Genomic DNA, 27,780 nt, shown 5'->3' with positions numbered 1-27,780 from the left:
AACTCTTTTTATACAATAAGACAAGACTTAAAATTCTCAATTCCATTACTTACAAAGATTTCTCACAACTTACTGGAAAAGGTTCTTTCCAACTGGCACCAACAATTGATGGCCTTACAATAGCCACATTTAGCTTTGCTCCTTCTTGTTGTACAACATATTCTGCCAATGCTTTTGTGTATATGTATGTATTAGGTCTGTCTCCAATCAACTTTGGTGTGATATCGTTTACTAGGCCATCGTCCATCCACCTGGTTAGCAAAGAAATTGCATGCAAAAATATTTTTAGATGTTTTACTACAAAATTAAAACCACTTAACTTTGCATGTTCAAACATATCTGTTACTCTGACTCACATGATTTGACAACTTTTACTTAAAAAAAAAAAGGGAAGTTAATCTTACTTTCATTAAACATCAACTACAAGTCTACATCTCTCATACTACATCTCTTATATACAATTTCTATATCCCGAAAGGTCCGAAAGCCAAGAATTCTTTCATAAATAATATGGTAGGTGGCAATAACTGATCTGGACTGATTTATGGCCTTTTAAAAAATACCACTTAAAGTAAATATTCATACGCTTCATACGTGTTTGATCAGGGGTGCTACCCTGGATCTAGTTGAAGTTCCTTCATATTACAGAGTACACAGATTATAGTTCCTTTCTGACGTTCAAAGAAATTCCAAAATACATCTGGCCCCAAGGGTTTCAGATTAGGAATTATAGATCTGTATATAACCACCGTAACAGCACAATATGTTAATTACAAACATTTGCTAATTACAAACATTTGCAATGAACATACATTTACAATTAATATAAACTGTCTAGTGATCTAAGTAGTTCACGTAAAGCACTAAAAACTGTTATGTTCTCACTAGCAAGACGAACAAATACTAAGGTAAATGATAAAAATAAACTGAACCATGCTATAAAAATTCAATTAGCAACCTACTATGAAGTCACAAAATTCCTCCAATTCTCTCAGGGTCTCTAAAGAAAAGGCCTACTCTGTAGACCATCTGTGAAAGGAGGGTGATAATACTAGGTGACATCCATTTCTACATTTCCAATTCTACATTTCCAATTCCACTATGTCACATATCTGTTTTCAGATACTCTCCCTTACTGTCTATAATGTTATACAGACTTGTATACTCAGTATAATGTCACACTCCAAAAATACCCACACTAACTGATGAGGAAGCGTAAAATAGAGATTATCAAGGTAAGTTTTCTTCTGCATGTAGAAGTACTTTTTGTGCATGGAAGAAAAAGAATCTAACAAAACTGAAGGGAGGTTCCTACTCAACTTAGGAAAAACTCCATAGTGGAGATGAGTCTTGAAAAAATGGCACACTTGGTACATTAAAACAACAGTAACAACTATGAACTGGCTAAACCAAGGAGACGTTAGCCAGGAAGCCTCATCACTGGGAGTGAGTTTACAGAGCCAATCGATGAGTTACCCTAAAATTATCTGTTAGCTAGATTTCTTTGTAAGCAAAGAAAAGAGATACAGAATTAGAAGGTTACAAGCGCTTTCTCAGCAACTTAGATGTTTGGAGATACCAACTCCAAGAAAAAGTAAAAAAGCTTCCTTTAGCTTCTGCATTCAACTTTTCCCAGAGATATTAAACACTTCTGACTACCGACCTGTGGGGACAAGGAGGTAAATATTTGGGACCATCTAAGAAACAGAGTCAGAAAACAGAAACCAGGGAATTATAAGAATGTCTTGGTAATGTCTTACTTATTTTCTTATAATCTGTCTGCTTCCTCATACTGAGCAGAAGGAAAGCCTTAAAGAAAAAGACTTATGTTCTTACTTTAGGAGAATACTTGGAGAAACGATGAACATTCTCTAGTGCCCTTAGGAAAAAATAACTTGAGAAAGCAGGGGACAGTAAATGGAGCTGAAAGTGGATAAGATCTCTGGGAACAAAGGAAACCTAAGGGAAACAGAGAAGAATAAAGGAGGAAAAAGTCCACAGGGCTATTATAGGAAGATTAACGAATATGTTCAGATTTGATGGATACGGGAATCTTCTATAATTCTAGTCCATTAAAGAAGAAAAGACCCTTCTTTTTGTTTTTGTTCTGATCCTGTTTACTTCACTTGATAAGAAAGTACAGCCTGAAGCAAATGAAATCTGGACCCTGCCGACTTCGCTTACTCAAATATTTCTCAAATAATAATTGCTGATACGATCCTAGTCCTCAGAAAGATGATAAACAATAACACTAGGAGTATCATTTAAAGGGATGGGACTGATCCTTTAATAATTTAAGGCCTCAATACAGATGTACTCCATTGGGGAGAAAAAAGGATAATTTTTTAATCAGTTAGAGCCTTGCTACTAAACAGGCAAGTACTTAGTCTCCATGGGTATCACGCACTTCTTATAGTTGCTAGATTAACTCCCTGGAAAACAGAGGCCCTAATACCATGGATGAGTTGTTCAGAGACCTTCCTCCAACTCTCACACCTGGTCAAATGCGAAAGATCCACCCTGACTTCACCGACAGTTATTCAGTTATAAATCTACACAATAATAACATAGTAGATATAAGGAGGAGATAAGTGTATACATATGTGTAGATGGAGAGAGAGAGAGAAACTGAAATAGACCAAGAGATACATATAAATAGATAAACTTGGGTCCAAAGTTTTGGGATCAAATCAAATGTGTACAAATTTAAAACAAACATACTCTAAAGAATCAATCAGCTTCTTGGGATCCACAGGAGGTGGGTAGACTACTTCATCAATATGCTTTCGATTGCAGTAGGCATATGCTGTTGATACATGCATGAACACTTCCAGATTCTTCATTTGTTGTGCAAGGAGAATAAGCTGGCGTGTAGCAATCACATTTAACTGAACAGCATCTCTAGAAAAGAAAAAGTGACAATGAAAAATTGGGAAGCTTTCTCAGTGAAAAATGAGAAAGTCATTTATTTCAACTGCTAAAATATTTTTATTTCCATTAGAAAAAAAGAGATTTTTGTTTCCTTATAACTGATCCCTTAGGTCTGATCTTGTATATTTTATTTCAATATAAAGTACATCCATTCTATCAGTTACATTTAAAAAGAAAGATTTTCTGATTATAAAAGAAGCCTCACACTAGGATTTTAAAAATAAAAGTACAAATCAAAAATTTTAAATTACCCAGAAATAAACAAAGATAACTTCAGTCTTTGGCTTTATACATACATTCTGAAGTCATGTTAGACTTCTCTTGAACCTTGATTTTTTAAAGTATACTGTTTCATTGTATGGAATTACAAAGGAGAAGTAATCAGAATGGTTAAGTGATTTTAAAATGCTAAGTCAGAGTCACCGATAAGGGTAAAACAGTCAAAGAAAACTCAGAAACATTAAGTTATATTAACATATAATCAAGTAAGAATATGTTTATTTCCCTGTATAGCAATTAATTCAAACGCTTTTTAAAAGACTAGCTTACAAAATTCAAAGGGGTATATTATAATAAAACGGATACATTTTGTCACAAGAGGCACATGCAAGACTCAAAAATGATCTATATATTACTCTCGCCTTGAAATTTATCCAAAGTAAATAATTTCACAAATACAAAAATATATATGCAGAAAAATAATCAATGAAGCATCATCTAGTAATAGAAAAAGCCTACGCCTACAGAGCCTAAATATTCACTATGAATGAAATGAATTAATTTTAACAAAGCAGGTATTTTATCACAATGAAAGAATAGTCATTCCAAATAATTATATGACAACTATAAAAACATGGGAAACCTGCACGAATACTTTTAAAATACACATATTACAAAGTAAAGCAGGATTAAGAACAAGACTCTGGATAAGACCTGGGTTCAAATTCTGACTTGGCCTACCTATCAGCTAGCACTCAGTGACCTTCTACTAGTCAAGCACTCAGGCCTCAATTTCCTCACCCGTAAATGGGAGCTATAATACAGTCTATGTACTAGGATTTGTATAAAATTAAATGAAATAAATAGCTTGCAAGTATTTAGCATTATTCACTCCTAAACAGGCATTCAATAAATATTACTAAAGGTAATGAGGTGGTGGGTAGTTTTTACTTGTTATCTGAACAAAAAGTTGATATACTCCATGCCAGTAAAACTGTGATAAAACTGGCAAAGGGATACACTGTTGGCGACCGCACTGATATAAATTATTCAAAACAGATCAAGGCAGACTCCCAGGAAGCACAGAAATGACATAATTACTAATTTAACCTACTGAAATTAACTCAAAGGAAACACTCGTTCGAACTGTAATTTTTCAAAGAAAGAAATGAAACATTGCCTAAATTTGCTATACCTACTGAATATTATACATAAATTACGGTATATCAACATGGCGGAATACCACTTCACAAAAATTTTAACTACGAAAAAAATTACAAGTGTGGAAATTGTTTCCCTAAGTAAAACCAGAAATTCTATGTTTACATTTTACGTAAAGCAATGTATGTTCAAAGACGGACCACAAGGGAATGTTTTTAAAATCACAATAGTTTAAAGTACTTTCCAAAATTCTTACATTTTAAGCATTTAAGAAGAAAAAAATCCAATTATTCTTTTAAAAGGCCAGGATATGTCACTGATAGAATCTGGTCCACTTGACTATAAAGCAGTGCTTTGATATCTATTCACATTTGCAAAACAACAGGGATGGGGAGAGTACTGTTTCGGAAAAGGTATACAGAAAATATTCTGTTACAGGTTCCTGAGGACAGGACAACAAGTTCTGGGTCACCAAGAACAAGAAATAATTCATGAGAGAAAAACTCCTGTGCATTTCTTTTTTTTAATTAGTATCCGAGGGCTCATGAAAACATACCAGACGGAATTTTTTTTTTTTTAATGAAGTAATTGGTTTGAGGTCTTACAATCATGAATGTATCTTTTTTCTTCCTTATCTCAACTGAGAGGGGAAAATCTGCTCAAATGGAAACCCAGCAAAAAAGACATTTCACAGAGAGGATACAGTCCACTAGACTGTAAGGCAATATGCTATTTTCTTTTGCATTTGTAAAACAATGAAGCTAGGGAGAGTAATGTTTTGGGAGCAGTACACAAAGGATATTCTGTTACAGAGTTCCTGAGGATGGTGACAGAATTTCTGGGTCACTGACAATAAGGAATAACTTCAGAGAGAACACTCCTGTACCTTGTCTACTCCCACGTACCTGAGAGCCCAAACCGGAAGGCACATCATATGCCTACATAAGTAATTCCCAGTATTTCTGCAAGGCTAATAATCTCACTCTATTTTACTACCATCCAATTTCCACTCCATTGAACTTCAGGCTGAGTCCCTGACATGTTAGATCAGAAAGCCAAAAAAATAATAATAATATTATCATGGTTTGATTATATGGAGTCATAAATGCATCTTAAATAACATTAGCTTTTGGAGGAGAGGGCAAAATGAACAAATCTTTGTTAACTATGGTCCATCATTAATGTAGACATAGAAGCCACTTCCAAAAAAAAAAAAAGAAGAAGAAGAAGAAGAAGAAGAAAGAACTCGACTTGAACTGCCAATAAATCTTCCTGTTCATCTGTCTTGTACAGATATTCTGAATTGTTCAAAATCTGTGTTGACAATACTTCTAAGACCTTAAACCAGAGATCTCATGCTTGGCATGACAGACACCTGAGAGCTTACTAAAAATGCAGATTGCTGGACCTCATCCTCAGATACCTTATAATGTCTGAATTGAAGCCTGGAAAACTATATATATTTATTTATATAGTTGTATATATTAAATTATATATATACAAGTACATTTATTTATATTTTAAGATTTTATCTTTTTATGTAATCTCTACCCCTCAATGTGGGGCTCGAACTCATGACCCCAAGATCAAGAGTCGCATGCTCTACCAACTGAGTCAGCCAGGTGCACCTGGAAAACTGTATTTTAAATAAGTTCCACAGGCCATTCTGATATCTCTCTTTCCCTTTCCCACTAAGAAAACACTTCCTAGATGAGATCTCATCACTACTGCTGATTTTTTTTTTAATTCAATGAAGACACAGACACAGATGTCTAGGGACCAATTAATCAATCTTAAGGTAGGGGACCCAGACATCTATAATTTAAAATCATACTCAGGGGTCTTGCTATAGATAAAGATTCCCGGGTATTATCCGAAACCAGGGGTCTGAATTTTGCAAGTAGAGTCTAAAATTCTGCACTGTTAACACATTTTCCAGGAATTCCTAAGATTCACAATGCATTCTGAAGTGAGTCGGTGCCCTTAGACTCAATAGCTTCTTGATCCTTTCTCATCATCCATCTTTATTTCCACTCCTTTCAAAACACCTACACCCATGATCATATGTTCGTATTCACATATTTTCATATTCAAATTGCTGCATCTCTGAAATCTGGTACTAAGAATTTCCCCCAGACCATACCATCTGCCCCTCCATTTCTCCCTGTAAGCCTGTTTTCTATCCTTACCATGGTCTCTAGTTTCTTGACACTCCTTTCCTCTCAACTCCACTGTCCTACCTTCACTTTTCCTTATTACCTTAGGAACACCAGACCCCAGGATCAACTATTTAAGAAATTCCCTTCATTACCCTCAATATCACTCTCCCCTTGTCTTTTGTCAGTATTTCTTTACAATTCTTAATCTTGATCCCCATTTTTCCCACCTCAAGATTTATAAACCATCATATCTGAAAATAAATGAGCTCTACCACTTCTCAATTCTCACAGCACTTAATGTATGCTCTTCAATGACTCCTTACTTTCTATCCTACATTACAGTTATTTAAGCAAATCTTTTTAGGGCTTTTATATGGACTTTGCAAATAGGATCTGTGTGCAATTTTTCTTGGTTTCTTCCAAAATACTGGGTATAATGTTGGGAGTAAAATCTGGATTATTTTTTGCCCTCGCAATAAAGTCTTTGTGCCATTTTTTATTTGTGGGTAAACTTAAAAGTGATTATAAAGAGTAACTGTTTTTTAAGCAGTTATTACATGCCAACCTACACTATTATAGAATGTCTGGCCCAAATCTAATGTTGCAATATCACCACTTACACATTAATATCCATTAAAACTGCTTCACAGGAAACAATAATTTCAATGTAATGACTAAGGTTAGGTCAGTAAATATAGATGCCTTGACAAGGCAATAAATTTTATTATTCATCTATATATCTTCCTTGCACTATGAGATTGCTAGTAAAAGATGAAAGAATAATGAAAAGATTTCCCTTTCATTAACAGTAGACTTGCCTACCCCGAGAAGAGAGAGAGAAAAGGTTCCCTGAAAGGACTGTACTTTGGTCCTTCTTGTAAGGGTTACTTTGAGGAGTTTCACCCTAATTAATGTTGTCTGTTTGCAAATCAATTTCCCCTTTAAAAGCACCTAACTTCCCCTTTAAGCTAATGAGGACTATACCACAATTATCTGGTAAATACATACCTTTTTTTCTTGAAAACAGTTTCATAAGTAATCTAACAGATTACTATTTATACTAAAAACCCACCTGTTACCGCACTATCCAAGGATAGTAAGTGGCAAGTATCAAAAGACATATACAAATACCCATATATGTACACAAACCATTTATGAAAGTGAAGTTCTACTATAGCTCTACTAAGATTCTTTTGTCACTTTCTAATCATGAACACATAATGGCTGTATAGAAACAACTAAAAAGTAAATCAATCATTATCACCAGATAATAAATGATAAAGTCAAAGTTAGAGCTATGGTATGTAATTCCAAAGCTCATGTCCTTTCCAGTACACAGTGCTGCCTCAGCTTCTTCAAGTATAAAATGGACTAGCCCACAATATCACAGTGGTAACATGAGTATGGAAAAAATAATGAATGAGAAATTTACCCTGAAAACCATAAAGTACCATTAAAGAAACATAAGTGACTATCACAGTGTCCTCACCTGGAATATAGGCAAAACTTACTGTAACGCTTTGGTGCTGAACTGTCACATTATATAAAGTCAATTAAGATTTACACTTCCATATTAAACACTTTATGGGAAATAATCTCAAAACCCTTTACAAACAAAATGCAACTTAAAAACATTTTAAGAAGAAGGGCTTCATGTAATTGAAAAACCTAAAAAAATCTGAACCATTTTAAGTGGCATAAAACTATACAATTAGATTAACATTATAAGATTATTTTTTGAACATATCATCAAAAAAAAAATCCTGATTTAAGCACCATTATTTGAAATGCACATCTGTGAGATTTTTTTTAAGAAACAGTTAACATTTAAAGTGTTATTTTTTTTCTTGAAACAGGCATCTTGACAGAAGTCCCAATTATTTTTTTCAAATTATTTTTCTAATTAAACTTATATCCACCGCTGCCTGTCCCTAATATTGCTACCAAGTTTTAAAACAAAAAGAAGGTATGACCTAAATTTATAAACCATTTTATCTTACTCTGCAAAACCTGAGTTCAATTTTTTTTTCTAATTTTCAGGTGGATATGTGTGGAGTAGAAAAATAAAGCCACTGAGATATAGGCTTCTGAAAGAATGGAGGGAAGAGGAAACAAACACTATTAGTTGTTAAGACCAACACACCTACTGAAGGTAAATTTCTCTTCCTTCTCTATACTTCCTTGCCTTAAATTCAAGGCAACTTAAATTCAAGGCAACTTCTAATATACAGGCACTAGCTGTCCAGTGTTTCTAAACTGGTAACAAGAAGAAAATTCTCTTAATACTTTTTAGGACACTGAAAGCTACAATTAACATAGGGCAAAGAGTTTCAAATTACCTTCAAAACAATCTGGCTAAAAATCATTTTTAAACTATGCTGAAGTTCAAATATCATATAAATACCTTTACTTACCTTAAATTTTCATTAAACCTTACTGTAGCTGCACAGTGGAATATAATATTGACAGAATCTATGATGATCTCGTTATCTTCTTCACTAAGAGCCAGTTTGGGTTGGGTGAGTTCACTGTTGATCGCTATAACTTTCTCTCTAAAATCTGGATTTTCATCTCTTAATCTGTCAAAGAGCTATCCAAGGGGATAAAATATATTAGAGCAGTATTTTTCAACTTTCTAAAACCCATTAGCATTCCACCAAGGATTACTATTCTGAAAACTTCAACTATGTTAATCCTAAAATTGCTATTCCTAACTGCTATCGTTCTGTACAGAAAACACGTGTGAAACCCACATTATTACCCCCATTTTACAGATGAGGAATCTGAGACACAGAGAGGTTAAGTAACTTGCCAAGGACACAGAGCTGGTAGTTTGCAGAGTTGAATTTGAACTGCCCATGTCTTTGCTGACTAGATTATATTGTACTGTGCCTCAGAATAGACTTAAGCAGTGCAGACATCAGGACGGTGTTTATTTATTTATTAAAGATTTTTTATTTATTTATTTGACAGAGAGAGAGACAGCCAGCGAGAGAGGGAACACAAGCAGGGGGAGTGGGAGAGGAAGAAGCAGGCTCTCAGCAGAGGAGCCTGATGTGGGGCTCAATCCCAGAACGCCAGGATCACGCCCTGAGCCAAAGGCATACGCTTAACGACTGAGCCACCCAGGCACCCCCAGGACAGTGTTTAAAATGATCATTCAGATTTCTAAAATCCAGATCTTAATTTATCACTTCATTTTATTTTGGTTTTATTCTGCTACAGTAGATTATAGTAAAATACCATTACTCATGCTCTTAATTAAATCTGCAAAACCTATAAAAATTTTAAAGAAAAAAAAGTAAATATGTTGAAGGAAAAAAAAGTTGGTAAGCAAATATACAGATTAGAATCTGGACAAACTTGAGAAATATCATATATATGGGATTCTAACCCCAAAATTCAATATTTCTTAAGTATACTGGAAGAAATAAATTAACTAAAGAATCGTTAGATCCCAAGGTGATTACAGTGTAAAGACATATTCGATTGCAAGCCAAATTTAATTTTTCATCCCAGATTTTATAAAGAAACACTGATGCTATCTCCAGATAACTGCTCTATTACACTTTGACTCTCCACTTCATTTAAAGTCCATACTTGTAGGTTAAGCAGAGATTCTCAATCTGGGAAGAAAATCTATACAACATATACAGTGCTCGCTTTCACTTCCTAAATGGATATAACAATGTTCCTTTCCACTACTGTCAGCTAGTGACTTCAATATTAATGTGTTCTTATATTAATTATTAAATATCTACTCAGCATTTCAGATGAGCCAGGCACCTTCTAGACACTGAGAAAACAAAGCAATAATCTTTGCCTCAAGCTATTTAGAATCTGATAGGAAAAGCCAGACAAGTAAACACAATTAAAATACTATGCTTTAAGGGTAATATTACAGTGCTATGAGACTATACAGGAGAAACAACTAACCCAGCTTGGGAAGGACCAGAAATCATAAAATAGGATAGTGTTCGAGGCAGAGAAAGCAGCATATATAACCACCTAGAAGTGAGAGAGCATTAACATTTGGGGAGTTAAAATCATTCAATAAGACTTGGTCAATGACTGAATATGAGGGATAAGGAAATGTGAACTCCACCAGGACAGGGACTACATCTATTTTGCTCGGCACACAGGTCCTAATTAGCTGAGTGCCTGGCAAGATGTAGACATGATAAACGTTTGTTAAGTGAATAAACTCATTAGGTGGAAAACCTGGGAAGAGATCAAAATACAGTTATGGAGACACAAAGTTCGGTTTTTTGAATGTTGGGTGAAAATGGCCTCTGGGACACCCAGAAGACAGCTCTAGTAGAGGTAACTGGGCCTGTGGGTCTGGAGTTCACGGAAGGGAAGAGCCAGACTACCCGTACAGATTTTACTAACCACATACAGGTAGCCCTGGGAAGAGAATATCGCCCAGGTAGTAGCAGTGATGTAGCACCCTTGGTCCAGACTAGATGAAGGTTTTTCCAAATCTATTAAAATACAACCATTTGTCTCACATTAAACAGAGGGTGCTGAGTAATCACCTAACTAGATCTATTAAGAAGAGATGTTTAGGGGGCGGGCAGAAAAAAAAAAACAACCTGAGGAATGATCAGAAAAGTACTTTTAATACCTTGAATCCACACTTTTCATTCTCCCACATTGCCAATGACCTTTTAACTCCCCTTCATATCGGGTATCTCCAACCACCAAGACTGGCTCATGCTGCTTCACAAATTACATCTCAAACCTGATACTCTTCCCTTCTCTAGCTACCATCTCTTTATTCAACACTATCTCTTCCAGTGCTTTTAATCCATGGGCACCCCAACCAGTTCCTACTTTACTATGCTCACTAATGGCCTCTTTGATATACTTCATTCCTTTTCTAGAATTATTTCGTGGTCAATTATTTTAGTTCAATCTGCCACCATATTAATGGAGTATCTTTTCCCGGAGACATTCATTAGTGGTTCTCACCTTGGGGAAATTTTACTCTCGAGGGAACCTCTGGTGATATCTGGAGACATATTTGGTTGTCACAACTGGGAGGTGGGGCCAGGAGGGAGGAGCTTCTGGCATCTCAACTCCATATAATTTATAACCAGGTTAAATCACAAAAGTTCAATAAAATTTCAGGCTTTAAGTGTAAGGTATTCTTTTTCTTTACAAATTAAGACTTCCTGTGGAGGAAAGTTTTTAGATCCACTGCCCTGGAGCCCCAGAGGAGATGCCCAAATCTTTGACATTTTACTCAGGCTCTCCATTCTAGCCAAGACTTTAATGCCAGTAATTGCTCCTATCCAGTCTCTCTTGACACGTCCACACTCCCTCTTCTTCTTTTTTTTTTTAAAGATTTTATTTATTTATTTGACAGAGATAGAGACAGCCAGCGAGAGAGGGAACACAAGCAGGGGGAGTGGGAGAGGAAGAAGCAGGCTCATAGCGGAGGAGCCTGATGTGGGGCTCGATCCCAGAACGCCAGGATCACGCCCTGAGCCGAAGGCAGACGCTTAACGACTGAGCCACCCAGGCGCCCCTACACTCCCTCTTCTTTCCCTTTTTCCTCTTAAACATTTTCTATCCCATTAAGGCAAGGACTCTATCTTATTTATCTCTGAATTCAACCCCCTACATCAAGTCAAGCGCCCAACATTGATTATGCACAGTAAATGTTTTCTGAAATATAAAAAATGAGTAACAATAAATAACCTCTTACCAGGGAAGGGAGTCATTGGGAGGGGGATTAAAACATAGTAATTACAAGTGATCAAAAGGTACTAGATACTACCTAATAACTAAAAAATTACATAGCTACTATACTAAACTTACTGTCAATGAATGTCAGACAAATTCATTCATTCTGAGAGAATTCAAAGCTTACGACTATGAAATAATTTTACTCCAGCTCATTCCCATTTTTTCTTAGCAATATTTTTCTAAAGTTTCAAAATTCATGACCTATTCTTGTATTCTAAATGACCCCTCTGTCACCATGTTCTTATTGGTCAAATGGGAGTATGTGACTTTGCTACTTCCTAACACTGCTGTAGGGAGCAATCAGTGCTTACAAATTTTTTTTTTATTTAAGATTTTATTTATTTGACAGAAAGAGACACAGTGAGAGAGGGAACACAAACAGAGGGAGAGGGAGAAGCAGGCCCCCTGCTGAGCAGGGAGCCCAACACAGGGCTCAATCCCAGCACCCTGCGATCATGACCTGAGCCAAAAGCAGACGCTAAACGACTGAGCCAACCAGGCGCCCCCGTGCTTACAAATTTTTAAGTGTTATCAAAGGACAGTGTTTCATAGCATAGTAGGTACTAGTTAGAAACTACCTCTTAATTATTTACTATTCTGAATACTATCTAAAATATCTAGTCATTACAATAGGTCTCGAATATTCTAAAAATACATTAAATACCTAACATAATAGGTATTTTAGAACTTGTTATACAATTTGCCCACTACAGAAGAAAGCTTTCTTTCTCCTACTATCACAACTCATATCCAGTTTTACTGTAGGATTTTTTTTCACTAATTTTTTTCAGGACACTGAAGAAATAAACTGAACAGCTGATGATTATAATAATTATACATACAAACACACATTCTTTTCTTTTCTCCAAATGATCATTTTCCCCACTTACCTTGCCACTAATAATTTCTTCTACTCGCTCTTGGGGTGTCTGTCCAGCTTTCTGTCTCACCAAAACATACACCGAATTCACCTTAGGACAAGACCTCAGCAACTTTTCCAGGAGTACCTTCCCTAGGAAACCGGTAGCTCCCGTGAGGAGGACATTCTTGCCTTCATAGTATTCTGGGATTGAAACCATTCTGATCCTAAGGAAAACACAGCAAATAAACATCAGTTCAAAAATCTATGTTAATTCTTATGTACTAAAAATCTCCTGGTACTGAAATAAATATTTTAAAGGACAGACAAAAATTAAAGTCGAATGTTAACAAAAAGGGGACTTTCACCTTTGGTCCACTGCAGTAAGGTGGAAAGAACAACGAACTGCAAAATTGGCTTCTGATCCCTGTGTTTTCCCCTTGGATCACCTCGGACAAGTCATTCACCTTCTCTGGGCCTGGGCTTCGTTAGTACACTTTGTACTAAATGACTTCTAAAAATTCCTGTTAAATTCTACACACAAATGAATCCTATTTCTCTGTCTCCAAAAGGATTTATAACACCAAATAGAGGTCAACAGCAAGACTCAATCGCCTAGCTTGTATTTCATGGTGAGGTATCATATTCACCTATCATCACCAGTTGGAACAAGAAGAGGTAACACCAAGTCCTTTCTCTTCCATGTCTGTAGTGACAATATATCCAAAAGGTACTTAAATCTACCTTTTAAAAAAGTCACAGAAAGAAATATATGGGCTGACTTATTCTCCCCTGTCCAAGTTCTACTAGAACTGCAGAAAAGATAGTATACTAAGAGAACAAACAAAAGAACCATGATGAATGGAAAAAAAAAAACAAGATGCAGAAGGTTTCGTGCAGTATGTCACTATTCAAAGCTCAAATACATGCAAAACAATGCTCTTTGTTGTTTAGAAATGCACATACATGATAATATTAATGGATGCATGAGAAGGAGTGCAACACAATCAGAAAAAGAGAATAGGAACTTCAATTGTATTTATGTTTTCTTAAAGATAGAGAGTAGATACATGTGTTTTATGTTCAAATTTTTCATAATGATAAAAATAATAAATTCATAACAACCTGAAGATAATAAACAGACCCATTAACAAGCAGAAAGGAGGGAAGGAAGGAAAGTAAGAAGGAAAGTATTTCTAGAAGAAACAGCCAAGACTAAACTGACAGAGAAGCCATAGCAGAAGAAATAGCAACCCAAGCAAAGCAAGCATAGGAAAGGACTTACACGGAGGCAAGAGCTACCCCAAGCCCCTGAACAGAGAATACCAAGCTCAGGATCAAGAAGCTGAATGAAAGGAGAGGGAAATCAAGATCATTAAAGGACTGCTCTCACAACAGCAGAGCCACTCATGACAGCCTTACTTCCTGTACAAACTTGAGCTCCCAGGGCTTAGTATTCAGATCGGCTGAGAAGGACATCCAGCATGGGTGCTAGGAACAAAAGAGGAGTAAGTAGGGCTGCACCTGACATTGCTCCTAACATCCACATATTTTGGTGGGGGAGGTGGAGAATCAGGAGAAAGGAAACTAAAGCAACCAAAAGGAAAAAAGTCTCACAGCACTTCAGCCTCAAAATAAATTTTAGGTCCTAAGCCTATCTGACTAACGTTGGCCCTCAAGACAAATTCACGCAGAACTCTCAATCAGTAATCTCGTTTAGAAGAAAGCTCTTTTAGAGAAAGAGACCTCAAAAAACTGAAAGGAAGCCAGTATGAATCACCAAAATCAATCATGCTGGTCCTTCATAAATATGAATAGATAACCAAGGATTACCAGATATTTAAGAAATACCTAACAAAATTAAGAAGGACCAAAATGAAAAGCAACAGAATTAACCACAAAGGAAACGAAGGTAATAAAAATTTTACAGAGAATTTAAATTCTAACAGAAATTCTTCAAGCCAGTCACAAGAATATTGCATCCATAAAATAAACAAACTACTATAAAAAAACAACAGAAGAATAAGAAAGCATGTGAAAATCAGAAATTCAGATGTACAGAGAAAATCCAATAAATACATCAACTATTAAAATTAAGTGAATTTAAAAAGGTCACTAAGTACAAGGTTTATACAGAAAAAAAGCAAATGTATTTCTATACATCAGCAACACAGAAAATGAAGTAACAACAACAACAAAAAAACTATAGCACTTATCACACCATCCAAAACACTATCGAAAATAGCCAGTATTGATGAGGACACAGAAAAACTGGAACCCACGTACACTGCTTATGGGAATGTAAAATGGTTCTGCTGCTGTGGGAAAGGCTGGTAGTGCCTTAAAAAGTTAAACACAGAATTATATGACCTTGTAATTCCTCTCCTAGGTATATACCCCAAAAAACCTGCCGACAGGTACTCAAACAAGTACATGTACATGCCTGTTTATAGCAACACCGTTTGCAACAGCCGAACTATACAAATAGCTCAAAATGTCCATCAACAGATAAATGGATAAACAAATTACGGCATACACCTACAACGAAATAGTATTCAGCCATAAAAAGGAACGAAGAACTGACACACACTACACTAGGGGAATGAACTTCAAAAACATACTAACTGAAATAAGCCAGATACAAAACATCACATACTGCATTGATTTCATGTATAGAAATATCCAGAATAAATCAATCCATAGAGACAGAATGCAGATTGGTGGTGGCTGGCAGGGGCTGAGGGGTGGGCAGAGTGGGTAGTGAAGAGAAACTGCTTAAGGAGTTTTACTCTGCAGTGATGGAAATGTTTTGGACCTAGACGGAAGTGGTGGCTGCACAACGCCGTGAATGTACTAAATGTCACTGAATTCTTCACTTTAAAATGGTTAGGAGCACCTGGGTGGCTCAGTAGGTTAAGCGTCTGCCTTGGGCTCAGGTCAAAATCCCAGAGTCCCTGGGTGGAGCTCCAGGTCAGACTCCCTGCTCAGTAGGGAGTCTGCTTCTCCCTTTGCCCCTCACCCCACTTTCATGTTTTCTCTTCCTCTCTCAAATAAATAAATAAATAAATTCTTTTAAAAAAAGAAAAATAAAATAAATAAAATGGTTAATATACGGACGCCTGGGTGGCTCAGGCATTTAAGCATCTGCCTCAGCTCAGGATCCAGTCCCGCATCAGGCTCCCTGCTCTGGGAAGCCTGCTTCTCCCTCTGTCTGCTGCTCCCCCTGCTTGTGCTCTCTCTCTCTGACAAATAAGTAAATAAAATCTTTAAAAAAATAAAGTAATTAATATATTGTATAAATTTTACCTCAATAAATTATGTGTTTTAAACTACCAAAAGTTAGAAATAAATCTGAGGGGCGCCTGGGTGGCACAGCGGTTAAGCGTCTGCCTTCGGCTCAGGGCGTGATCCGGGTGTTATGGGATCGAGCCCCACATCAGGCTCCTCCGCTATGAGCCTGCTTCTTCCTCTCCCACTCCCCCTGCTTGTGTTCCCTCTCTCGCTGGCTGTCTCTCTCTCTCTGTCAAATAAATAAATAAATAAAATCTTTTTAAAAAAAAAAGAAAGAAATCTGAAAGATATCTGAGACCTCTCTTCTGAAAACTACAGAACACTGAGAGAAATTAAACAATACCTAAATAAATAGATATACAATGTACATTCCTGGATTAGAAGACATCTTCATACAATGTCAGCTCACCATCCTTAGATTCAGTACAATCCCCAACAAACTCTAAGTTATTTTACATGTGGATGGAAACTAAGATTCTAAAATGTTATGGAAATAGAAGGGACAAGAATAGCCAAGACAAGCACTAAGAACAACAAAGCTGGAGAAATTCATTACCATATAACAAGATGTATTATAGAGCTACAGGAATGTGTTTTTGGAGCAAAGATAGAATAGTGCAGTCAATTCATTATCCTTACATAAAATGAATCCTGACTTCTCCCACATGCCACACACAAAAATGAATTCTAGACAGACTACACCACCTAAATGTGAAAGGTAAAATAATTACATATCTAGAGGATGACGGAGAACATCTCCATGATCTTGGGGTGGCAAACATTTATTAAACAGGACACAAGAAGTGCTAAGCAGAAAAGAAAAATACTGATTAACTGAAAGACACTAAAATTAAGTTCATCCCACAATACTATTAATAAAGAGAAAAGGCAAATTAGAGTAAAAGATACTTGTAGTATGTATACTAACAACTGATTACTATCTAGAATATATAAAGAACTAAAACTCAATAAGGAGAAGAGATAAACCAACAGAAAAATGGGAAAGGCCTGAGGGAAGCATAAAGGAGAATATCCGAACGGCAATACCAAAGAATATCCAAATAACCTATAAGCACATGAAAAGGGGCTCACCTTCATTAGTTTTCAAGTTAAAATCACAATGTGATCCCACTATACTGTCCCCAATAGGGCTAAAATGAAAAAGACAGACAACACATAGTACTGATAAGGATGCAGAGAAACTGGAACTCTTCACCTACTGCTAGAGGAAGCACAGACAGGTTTTTAACACTTCGTAAAAGTGGTATTACCTACTGGGGCTGAACACTTAACATATCATATGACTTAGCAGTTCCACTCCTAATTATATACCCAACATATATGAGTACATATGCTCACCAAAAAATTCATAAACAAGTATGTTTATAGGAGCACTGTTCCTATTGGCCCCAAATGTATATTATATTCATACAATGGAATATTTAAAAACAACGAAATGAAGGAACAATCACTACATACGACATGCTTGGGGCTCAGAAAGAGAATACTGAGCCAAAGAGGCCAGACACACAAAGTGTATACTATATAGTGTCATTTACATGAAGTTCAAAAACAGGCGAAACTCATCAGTTAAAAGTCAGAACAATGGTTATCTTGCAAAGAAGTAGTGACCAGAAGAGGTGTGAGGCAGGCTTCTGGGCTACTGGTAAGACTTCCTGAATGTATGCTATACACCAATAAAAATTTTACTTTAAAAAATAAAAACATCGTGTGACCACATGTCTTGGCTTACCTGGAAAAAACTGGTTTATACATGCTATCCCAACTTAAGTTTCAGTAGAGCCCTCTGAAGTGTTTCAGTCTGCACAATAAGTTATATGGTTACTCTAGTTATAACCAGCTTCAGGTCTAAATAAGACTATTTCAAGATTTTAGTGACCAAGAGCCTAATTAAAACAAATAGCGCATTTAAACTTATAATGTTAATAACTTCATAGAAGAGATACGAAGAAAACTGTGCATCAACATACCTAACAAATCTGGTAGGTATCAATAACAATTATATGCTACTTACATGTTAACCACAGTGTACTGAGACATGACCTAAAACAAGTCATCTGATTCTCTAAGCTTCATTTCTTTCATATGTAAGAGTTTATTCAATAAATATTTATTAAGCACCGACTAGATACCAAACACAATAAAGTTTTCCACAAGTGTACATATGCATTTAAAACAGAAAAAAATATAAGGCAGTTTTTCCTTTAATAACTTAGGATTTACAGCCTGAATATATGATTGGCTCAACCCCAAACTAACAAACTACATTACTTTCTTCCCTCATCTACAAAGACAACTTCCCTCTAAAGCCTAAACAGCAAATCTGTTAACACCAAACAGCACAAAATTTTTACCAAACTTAATTCTTTCTCCTCAAGCTTAGCAACATAAAGGCTGCTTGCTAAGATGGTTGAAGAATGAAACTGCTTCTTACCAGTTTCAGGTAACCAGCCCAAAGCTATTTACATGTGGTTTACATGGTTTTCTTCAGGGAAGAAAGAATAGAATTCCCACAAGTACCCCACTTTATCACAATGCCACCAAAAATTTTACAGGCACTAAGTATTTTTAAACTCTGTATCTAGGTATTCTTGATTCCCCCCATCCACCAATACATTTATTTCACCCTAATTTAATGGCAAAGCCAAAACAAATGAGAATTCTTTCAAGGCAAGTCCGGACTTGTCACATCTTCCACATAGTCCTGCCAATGTAGCCAGAAGCTACGAGAAAGACAGAAGCCAGGAAAGAAAATGCTGCCAATCCTTCTAGAGCATGCTGTTCTAATTCCTGTTGTGTGATTCTACTACATAGCAAGATATCTAAAGCTCTTGTCATCTGCTGAAAAGTAGCTGCAGCACTGCAATACTGAGGAAAAACAGCAGCATTATCATTCCTGTGTGCTGGGCTGGAAGAGCTATGAAATGTGATTCATATTTATTTTTACTGTTCTTGAGCTGCCTTTTAGAAAACATCACTTAACAGTAGCAGCTGAGTATTTTCTTCAAAAAATACCTATCTTACAGAACTAGAACAAATACTAAAATTTGTATGGAACCACAAAAGACCCTCAATAAGCCAAAACAATCTTGAGAAAGAAGAACAAAGCTAGAAGTATCACAATCACAGATTTTAGGACACACTACAAAGCTGTAGTAATCAAAACAGTATGGTACTGGCACAAAAACAGACACGTAGATTAATGCAACAGAACAGAGCTCAGAAATAAACCCATGCTTATATGGTCTATTAATCTATAACAAAGAAAGCAAGAATATACAATGGGTAAAAGACAGTTTCTTCAACAAATGGTGTTGGGAAACTGGACAGCTACATGCAAAAGAAACTGGACCAGTTTATTAACACCATACACAAAACTAAACTCAAAACAGATTAACAACCTAAATGTGAAACCTGAAACCATAAAACTCCTAGAAGAAAACACAGGCAGTAGTAATCTCTTTGACTTCAGCCTTAGGAGTGAGTGTTTTTCTACCTGTTTCCTCAGGTAAGGGAAACAAAAGCAAAAATGAACTACTGAGACTATGCCAAAATAAAAAGCTTTTGCATAGCAAAAGAAACCCATCAATAAAATGAAAAGGCAACCTACTGAATGGGAGAAGATACTTGCAAATAATATATCCAAAATATATAAAGAACTTATACAACTCAACACCAAAACCCACAAATAATCGATTCAAAATAGGCAGAAGACCTGAATAGATATTTCTCCAACAAAGACATACAGATGACCAACAGGCACGTGAAAAGATGCCCAACATCACAAATTATCAGGGAAATGCAAATCAAAGCCACCTCATACCTGTCAGAATGATTAGTATCAAAAAGACAAAAAATAATGATGTTGGTGAGGATGTGGAGAAAAAGGAACCCTCCTGCACAGCTGAGGGGAATGTAAATTGGTGCAACCACTGTGGAAAACAGCATGGAGGGTCCTTGAAAAATTAAAAACACAATTACCCTACGATTCGGTAATTCCACTACTGACTATTAACCCAAAGAAAACAAAAACACTAATTCAAAAAGATATGCACTCCTATATTCACTGCAGCATTATTTACAATAGCCAAGATACGGAAGCAACCTAAGTCTCCATAGATGAACGGGTAAAGAAGATATATATAGATATACAGATATACAGATATATAGATACACACACAGTGGACATTACTCAACATAAAAAAAAAATGAAATCTTGGCATTTGGGACAACAAAGATGGACCTAGAGAGTATTATGCTAAGTGAAATGAGTCAGACAGAGAAAGACAAATACCATATGATTTCGCTCATATGTGAAATCTAAAAAACAGAACAAATGAATAAACAAAAAGTAGAAACAGACCCATAAATACAGAAAAAGACTAGTGGTTGCCAGAGAAGAGGGGCAGGGGAATAGGCAAATATGGGTGAAGGAGAGTGAGAGGTGGAGGCTTCCAGTCATGGAAGAGTAAGTCACAGGGATGAAAGGTACAGCATAAAGAATTTAGTCAATGGTAGTATAATAGAGTTATATGGTGACAGCTGGTGGCTACACTTGTGGTGAGCATAGTATAACATACATACTTGTTGCATCACTATGTTGTACACCTGAAGCTAATGTAACATTGTGTGTAAACTATACTTGAAATTAAAAAAAAAAAAAATACCTTCTCTTATGGTTCCAAAGTTAAAGAGGCAAAAAGCTTTTAAAAGACCGGTAAAAATGCCGGGCACCAAATATCACTATTATTTTCAAGGTTTTCTTGCTAACGTGGGTTTTTCCAGTGGTCTTACGTTATGCATTTATATTAAGAAAACATATTATAAACGTACTTAAATGGAGATACATTTACTCACTTCCTATATTCACTGACTTCAAGTCCAGATGCTGCCACTTTGAAGCCAGGAGATCCTAAGATAAAATTACTACTCTGAACCTGTTTCCTTATCTGTAAAAAGAGGACATGCAATAGGTCTTAAGGGCAAAAAGAGCCTGAAATGGCCACAAATGCAGAATAGCACTCACTAGGTCAATGCAAACTGCCCCTTTGTAACACAACTATACTCTCATAATAAATGTCCTAATATTGGGTAAGACCAATCATCTTCTTTCAATTAGTTTTAGAAACTTAGTTAAGATGAATGAGGAAAGACCAGGTCCTCCCTCTCCCATTTGAACTTTTTTTTTTTTTAAGAGTTCTCTCAAATAGATAAAGCTATCAAAGTGAGAGACTGGGGTATTACAATAACAAGAAAAGAACAAAAAATCTAGCAAAGAAAAAAAGGCAGCTCTTCAGTACCAAGAAATGGGGATTCCTTTCCCTGTATTAGAGCTAAAAACTTACTACAATTAAAACTCTTAATACTCTTGTCAACTAGTTGTTTCAGACACTTGCTAAGCAGAAAGACAATCGTGAACAATTATGTGGAGAGTTGGGCATGGTGGGAGGAAGGAATTAAGAGGCAATTCCAAAGGCTTGAAGCCAAGTTTTACAGAAGACTCACCTGTGACGAGAAAAATAAATAACAAAGCGAAGAAAGGAAAAGGAAAATCTATTAAGCACAAAAAATCGTATATCTCATGCTTTCAGATACAATCTCCTACAAGTCTCTTTAATAATCTACTTGCGTTAGGTTGCTCAGCACACCTATGGGCAGAGCCAAATTTGAACCAGTATCTTCAAACTAAATCCCACAGTTTGGGGGGGGTTGTGGGGGGGGGGGTTGTGGGGTGTGGGGGATAAAGTTTCTACTTGTCCTGTCAGTTGAGGTAAAGGCATCAATCAACTCAATGGATAAGGACTGAGTGCACAGCACTGGAAGAGAAGTTCAGAGAAAGTGAAAAGTTTGGAAAAGATAGTCTTGAAGGTGCATTTCTGAACGGGGCCTTCTTGGCACATAAGAGACAAAAATCTGCTTCACAGAAATTTTAACATATGAAATAAGGCAAATTCTTAAAATTCCACATCATTTCACAATAAGAGTCGAGAGGCCTACCTAGCAACAAAGAACAGAAATGTAACTATTTACTGGTTCAGGTAGACTCTTAAACAATTAAAATTTAAAGGCAATTAGATTTTACCAGGACTTCCATTGGGCCATTTCCAGAGGCAGCCAACAAAGAGAGAGAGCAGAAGAGGTCTACGGTCAAACAGAACTTGACTCAAAGACCGTTTAGTTGGGCTTAATTATTGTCAGTATCAGTCTGAATAAAAAGACATTATCCTCAGGTTAAGAAATACGCACTTATCAAAGGTTAGTGGACTTATTTCCAACTCTGCTCCACCCAACCCACTGAAAGACCTTACCTAGACAGAATCATTCATTGGAATGTTAGAAATAAAAAACCCAGATCAAGAGAGGCAGTAAGGGTGGAAGACAAGAAGCTCTGGGGTCTTGCTTAAGCTAAGTAACAAATTCAAACATATTTCTACAAATACCTATACCAAAGTAATCCTAAGAATCACTGAATTTTGAAAACATGTATGGTATGTAACTGTGAAAAATAGAAATGTTGTGAGGGAGAGTGGCACGGATCAGAATATATACCTTAAAATATGTCACTTTGGCATATGGATTACTTTCAGCTAAAGGCAATTGAGATTTAACAGATGCAGAAAGAAGTCTTCCCTGAGCCTCCCCTACCTGACTAAAAGCAGGAACTTTTGAGAAATGAGGACTGCCGTAATGAGGACTCTGGGGGAGTTTTATGGCCAAGGAGATGATGTAAATAAAGGTAGCACTGAGATGAGTCTGCACAACAAACCTTACTAAAATAACCCCTATCTTCTGTTACTTTCCCCATATACTTAACTTCCTACAATTTACTGCTTCTAGAAGCCCAAACTCCTTTTCCTTTGTCTAGCCACTTCTCCATATTTTTTTTGCATTTTTAATTGACTTTATTTTTTAAATTGTTTTTTATTTTACTTCCAGTGTATTTAATATACAGTGTTATATTAGTTTCAGGTGTACAACACTGTGATTCAAGAATTCTATACATTACTCAGTGCTCATTGTAAGTGTACTCCTTAATTCCCATCACCTATTTCACCCAACCTCCCACCCATCACTTCATAATTTATCATTCTTTGTTAATATGGTATATAAGCTTTCAAGTCTTACCACCTCTCTGTGGGTTTTCATGTCTTTCCTGTGACATGAAAACCCTAGTGCACATAAAAAAAGTGTGTGTATATACCATACACACACACACAGACACACACCCATTTCCTCCTGTTAATCTGTCTTTTGTCAGTTCAATTAGCAGGCACCAGTCACTGAACCTAAGAGGGTAGAAGGCAAGTGTTTCCTTCCCCAGATAAGGAAACTAAATCTCTAGTGAACCCATTTTCAGTACTGTATGAAATCAGGCCCCACTATAAACTGTTTCCTGCTAAATAACGTAGGCCCTTTGTGGAAACAAGCCTTTCATATAACCTCATGCCATGACACAGAAGGAACCCTTGGGCTCGGAGTCTAGCAGGGGTGGGCTAGAATCCAGATACACCCATTTATCTTGGGGGTGAACTTACTTACCTATTTAGTTCTTTGGTTTTCTCATCTCTGAAATACAGATAGCATACCCAACTACCTCTTCACTTCATATCATTTTTGTGAGGATAAATGTAATACACAAAAGACTGGACACATAATTACATTTTTACAGTTTTAAATAGTTCCATAAGAGCCCTTTCCAAATTCAGGAATCACAGTTGATTTAAGGCAGGCTGCCTGGAATCCAAACTTTGAGAAACACTGCCTAACCCATTTTCAAGGTAAAATGGAAGAAATAATAGGCAGGGATTTAAAAAAATCTTTAAATCTAACCTTTAGAACATAATACCTGTCCAGCTCAGGGAATGAAGAACTTTAACCTAAAGACCCCACCCATGCTACTGCACTATTAGGGAGAAAAACCCTGGCAGAGCTCTCAGAGACCTGACTTCGCTAGCAATGTGGGATGTATAGAATAGTCTGCTGCCTTAAATCTGGGCTTTTATCATTCGGTAGATGAGTTTCTGAGACACCCACCTGCTCAAAAAGCTGCAGTTAATTCCCTATTCTCCTACTATGAGTCTAAACCAGAGGATGGCAACCTATTGCCCCAGAGCCAAATCTCTCCTAATTCCATTTTTTATAAATAAAATTTTGTTGGAACACAGCAACATCCAGCCTTATGAATTACCCATACTTGCTTTTATACTTCAACAGCAGAGCTGAGTACTCGCAACAGAGACTTTATGGCCCACAAAGCCTAAAATATTTACTGTCTACCTCTTATCAGAAAGTTAAAAACCTAAATGTCCACCAACAGGTAACTGAGCAAACAAAGTGGTATATTATTATAATGGCATACTCTGCGTCTAAAAAAAGAATGAGGTGGTTCAACATATTTATTCTGATATGCAATAGCATTCATGATAAATCTTAAAAGTCAAGAAAGTAATATATCATATGATACACCAACTTTTACGAAAAAGGAATGGAAAGAAGTATGCACATGCTTATAAATACATAGATCACTTCTGGCAAAAAAAGCCAAAACATTGGTAATGATGGTGACATCTGAGAGGGAGAACTCGACAAATGAATAGAGACGATGAGCATTTACTTTTCACTACCTATCCTTCTGTGCATTTTTAAATTATGTACTATGTGCGTGTGTTATATATTTTTAAAACATTTTTTATAAAATAGAAAAGTCAGAAGGTACCAAAAAAATATTTGAAAGCACAAATTTTCCTCTCAACTAGCCAGTCCTCACTATATTTTGTCTTCTAACTATTTACAAACTCATTTTCATCTGTTAGAAAAAAGTTTGACAATTTTTTTTTTTTTTGAGCAACACAAGCGGGAGGGAAGGTTTATTAAAGCAAAAAGTATACTCTCAAAATATGAGAGTGAGCAAGAGAAAGAGACAGACAGAGGCAGGGAGACAAAGACAGAGAGACAGACAGTAGGTTGCACCTGACAAATCTTTTTTAAAGTGAAAATAAAAGGGTAGCGTAAAGAAAAAAACAAAGGCTATTATCTTTCTTCTGCTAATCTTTATCACTTACATTTACATTCCATTTCTTTATTAGATGGAAAAATCTATTAGATTAAAAACCAGATGATAACTATGAAACTGCTGAAGAACAAGACTCAAACAGGCTAGATTTCAAGAATGAAATGTGAGAAATTCATTCGCCCTTCAAATAATGCTGACCTTGGGATTAGATGCCCCTCTCTTCCACCTCCTGAGAGATCGCCTACGTTCACCACGTCCACTAAGTAGCGAAGTACACAGAACTACCAAATACAGTTCTGCAGTGAGGTCTAGGCTTGTTCTACCTGTATATGTTTCTTTCTGCATCAGCAATTTTAACACAAACTGTAAAATCTGACAAATCTTTATTTGTAAGGACTTAGTTCTGTGTTTTAGCAGTTATAAATTTATTTAGGGCAACTAAGCACTGAATATGAAAGTCTCAAGTTAATGTCTAACCATTCAATTCACTTTCCTATAAATCTCCACCACTTAATGCTGTACCTTGAAGTAGGGTCCATTTAGCTGTCTTTCTCTTAAAATTCGGCTCCTCTGTGCCTTTACCATGTAAACAAAGCCGAAGTCAAAACCTACCAATGGAGACAGAAGGGAGACCCAATGGACAAAGATTAAGATATATCATCTATCTTTTCATTGGGAGTCACTGACTGACTCCAAGTCAGAGGTCATTCTGTGTTTAACATAGCACATCCAATGCCATTTTTGTCTTACTGTCCTAGGCCTCTAAGCTGGACGACCACCTGGTTGGAATACCTAGGGAAATTCAAGCACCAGATCAAAAGTTGAGCTAGATGGTCTTTTAATATCCTTCAGATTTCATCACTGAAAAGTAAGAAAAAAAATTTAAATATCCTTAAAAGGGAAGAATTACAAAGTATTCTAAACCAACAGTTAGCAAAGGTTTTCTGTAAAGGGTTAGGTAGTAAATATTTTCAATTCTGTGGGCCATACTATCTTTATATCAACTACTCAATTCTGCCATTTGGGGCACAAAATCAGCCATAAATAATTAAGTAAACGAATGGGTACGGACGTGTTCCAATAAAACTTCACTCAGAAAAAGAGGAAGGCAGTGTGAAAGCCATAGTTTGCTAATGCCTATTCTAAATAATGATTTCCTATATCTCATATTCAGGAAAATGAACACAAATGAGAAATGCATCAACAGGAAATCAGTCTGGTCTGAAAATTCATCTCCTGTGATTTCACTATTATTAGACTTACCATGCATAGCAATGTAAAATAGTAAATACTTGTTTGGTACAATATCTTCAAAAACAAACCAACACCTGAATGCCAGGCTTCAGAAATATAATAAATATGCCTGAGGCTAAATGCAAAATTAAAACATATCCTATAGCCAGTTTCAAGGTATGTAAAAAAAAGAAAATCTGTATTTTTAAAAGGAAAGCCCATTAAGATGTTCAGGGGTGAGGTTTGGGCAATATTATTTTGGAGAAAGGGGACAAGTGAAGAAAAGCATAAATACACTTCTATCACAGAGTCAGAAACCCTAGACCACTATCTTTTTCAAAATAATTTTGACATAATAATCAAAAAATAACACAGAATTGGGGTGCCTGAGTGGCGCAGTCGCTTGGGTGTCTGACTCTTGGTTTCAGCTCAGGTGACTCTTGGTTTTAACTCAGGTCACGATCTCAGGGTCATGAGATCAGAGCCCAGTGTCAGGCTCCATGCTCAGCGCAGAGTCTGCTTGAGTTTCTCTCTCCCTCTGCTTCTCCCCACTATGCACTCACATGCTCCATCTCTCACTCTCAAATAATCTTTAAAAATTTTTTTTAAAAAAATAACAGAATTTAAAGAGGTCATGAGCTAATCTAACAAGATATAAAAGTCTGTTTATATACTGGTACACATCTAAAAGAACCTAGATTCTTCTTCTCTACTGAAAAGTATAATATTTTTTACAATTTTACTTAGCTACAGGTTATATATGGGGGTGAGGAACAGGAGCGAGGGGAAAAGAGACTAATAAGCACATGATAAATATCACATAAACATGAAAATCCCCCCAAAAAGCTACATGGAGCTGCAATGACCGTGAGGGGATCCTATACATCCTACACATATGCCTCTGCTTCCTCCTCCTTTTCCCTTTTGTTTTTCCACTAAAAGGGAAATGGGGATTAGGTATCTCTAACCAATCGAAATTAATGAACTCTCTAAACCAGAAGTTCATGAACAGGCTTCGGGGGGGGGGGGGGGTTTAAGGGTAGAAGTTCAAGAACACGTTACAGTTTCAAGCAAAATATTGTTGTGTGTCTGTATGTATGTACGCAAATAGAGTCCCATGCATACATCTGCACATTTTT

General features: G+C 36.3%; 1 protein-coding gene across 1 annotated transcript in view; it reads right to left on the bottom strand.

Annotated features, from left to right (window-relative positions):
* The window catches only part of FAR1 (fatty acyl-CoA reductase 1), a 65,791-nt gene that overhangs the window by 22,558 nt on the left and 15,453 nt on the right, over positions 1-27,780 (bottom strand). Inside the window, exons 2-5 of the mRNA XM_040638840.1 lie at positions 13,115-13,310; positions 8,885-9,060; positions 2,722-2,901; positions 74-251 (exon numbers count right to left, since the gene is read on the bottom strand). Coding sequence (XP_040494774.1) covers positions 74-251; positions 2,722-2,901; positions 8,885-9,060; positions 13,115-13,303 — 723 coding nt within the window. The 5' untranslated portion in view covers positions 13,304-13,310. The remainder of the gene's footprint in view (positions 1-73; positions 252-2,721; positions 2,902-8,884; positions 9,061-13,114; positions 13,311-27,780) is intronic.

The sequence above is a fragment of the Ursus maritimus genome, unplaced genomic scaffold (assembly GCF_017311325.1).
Source record: "Ursus maritimus isolate PB19 unplaced genomic scaffold, ASM1731132v1 scaffold_23, whole genome shotgun sequence".
In the NCBI taxonomy this organism is placed as follows: Eukaryota; Metazoa; Chordata; class Mammalia; order Carnivora; family Ursidae; genus Ursus; species Ursus maritimus.
This window is presented reverse-complemented; position numbering and strand designations above follow the sequence as displayed.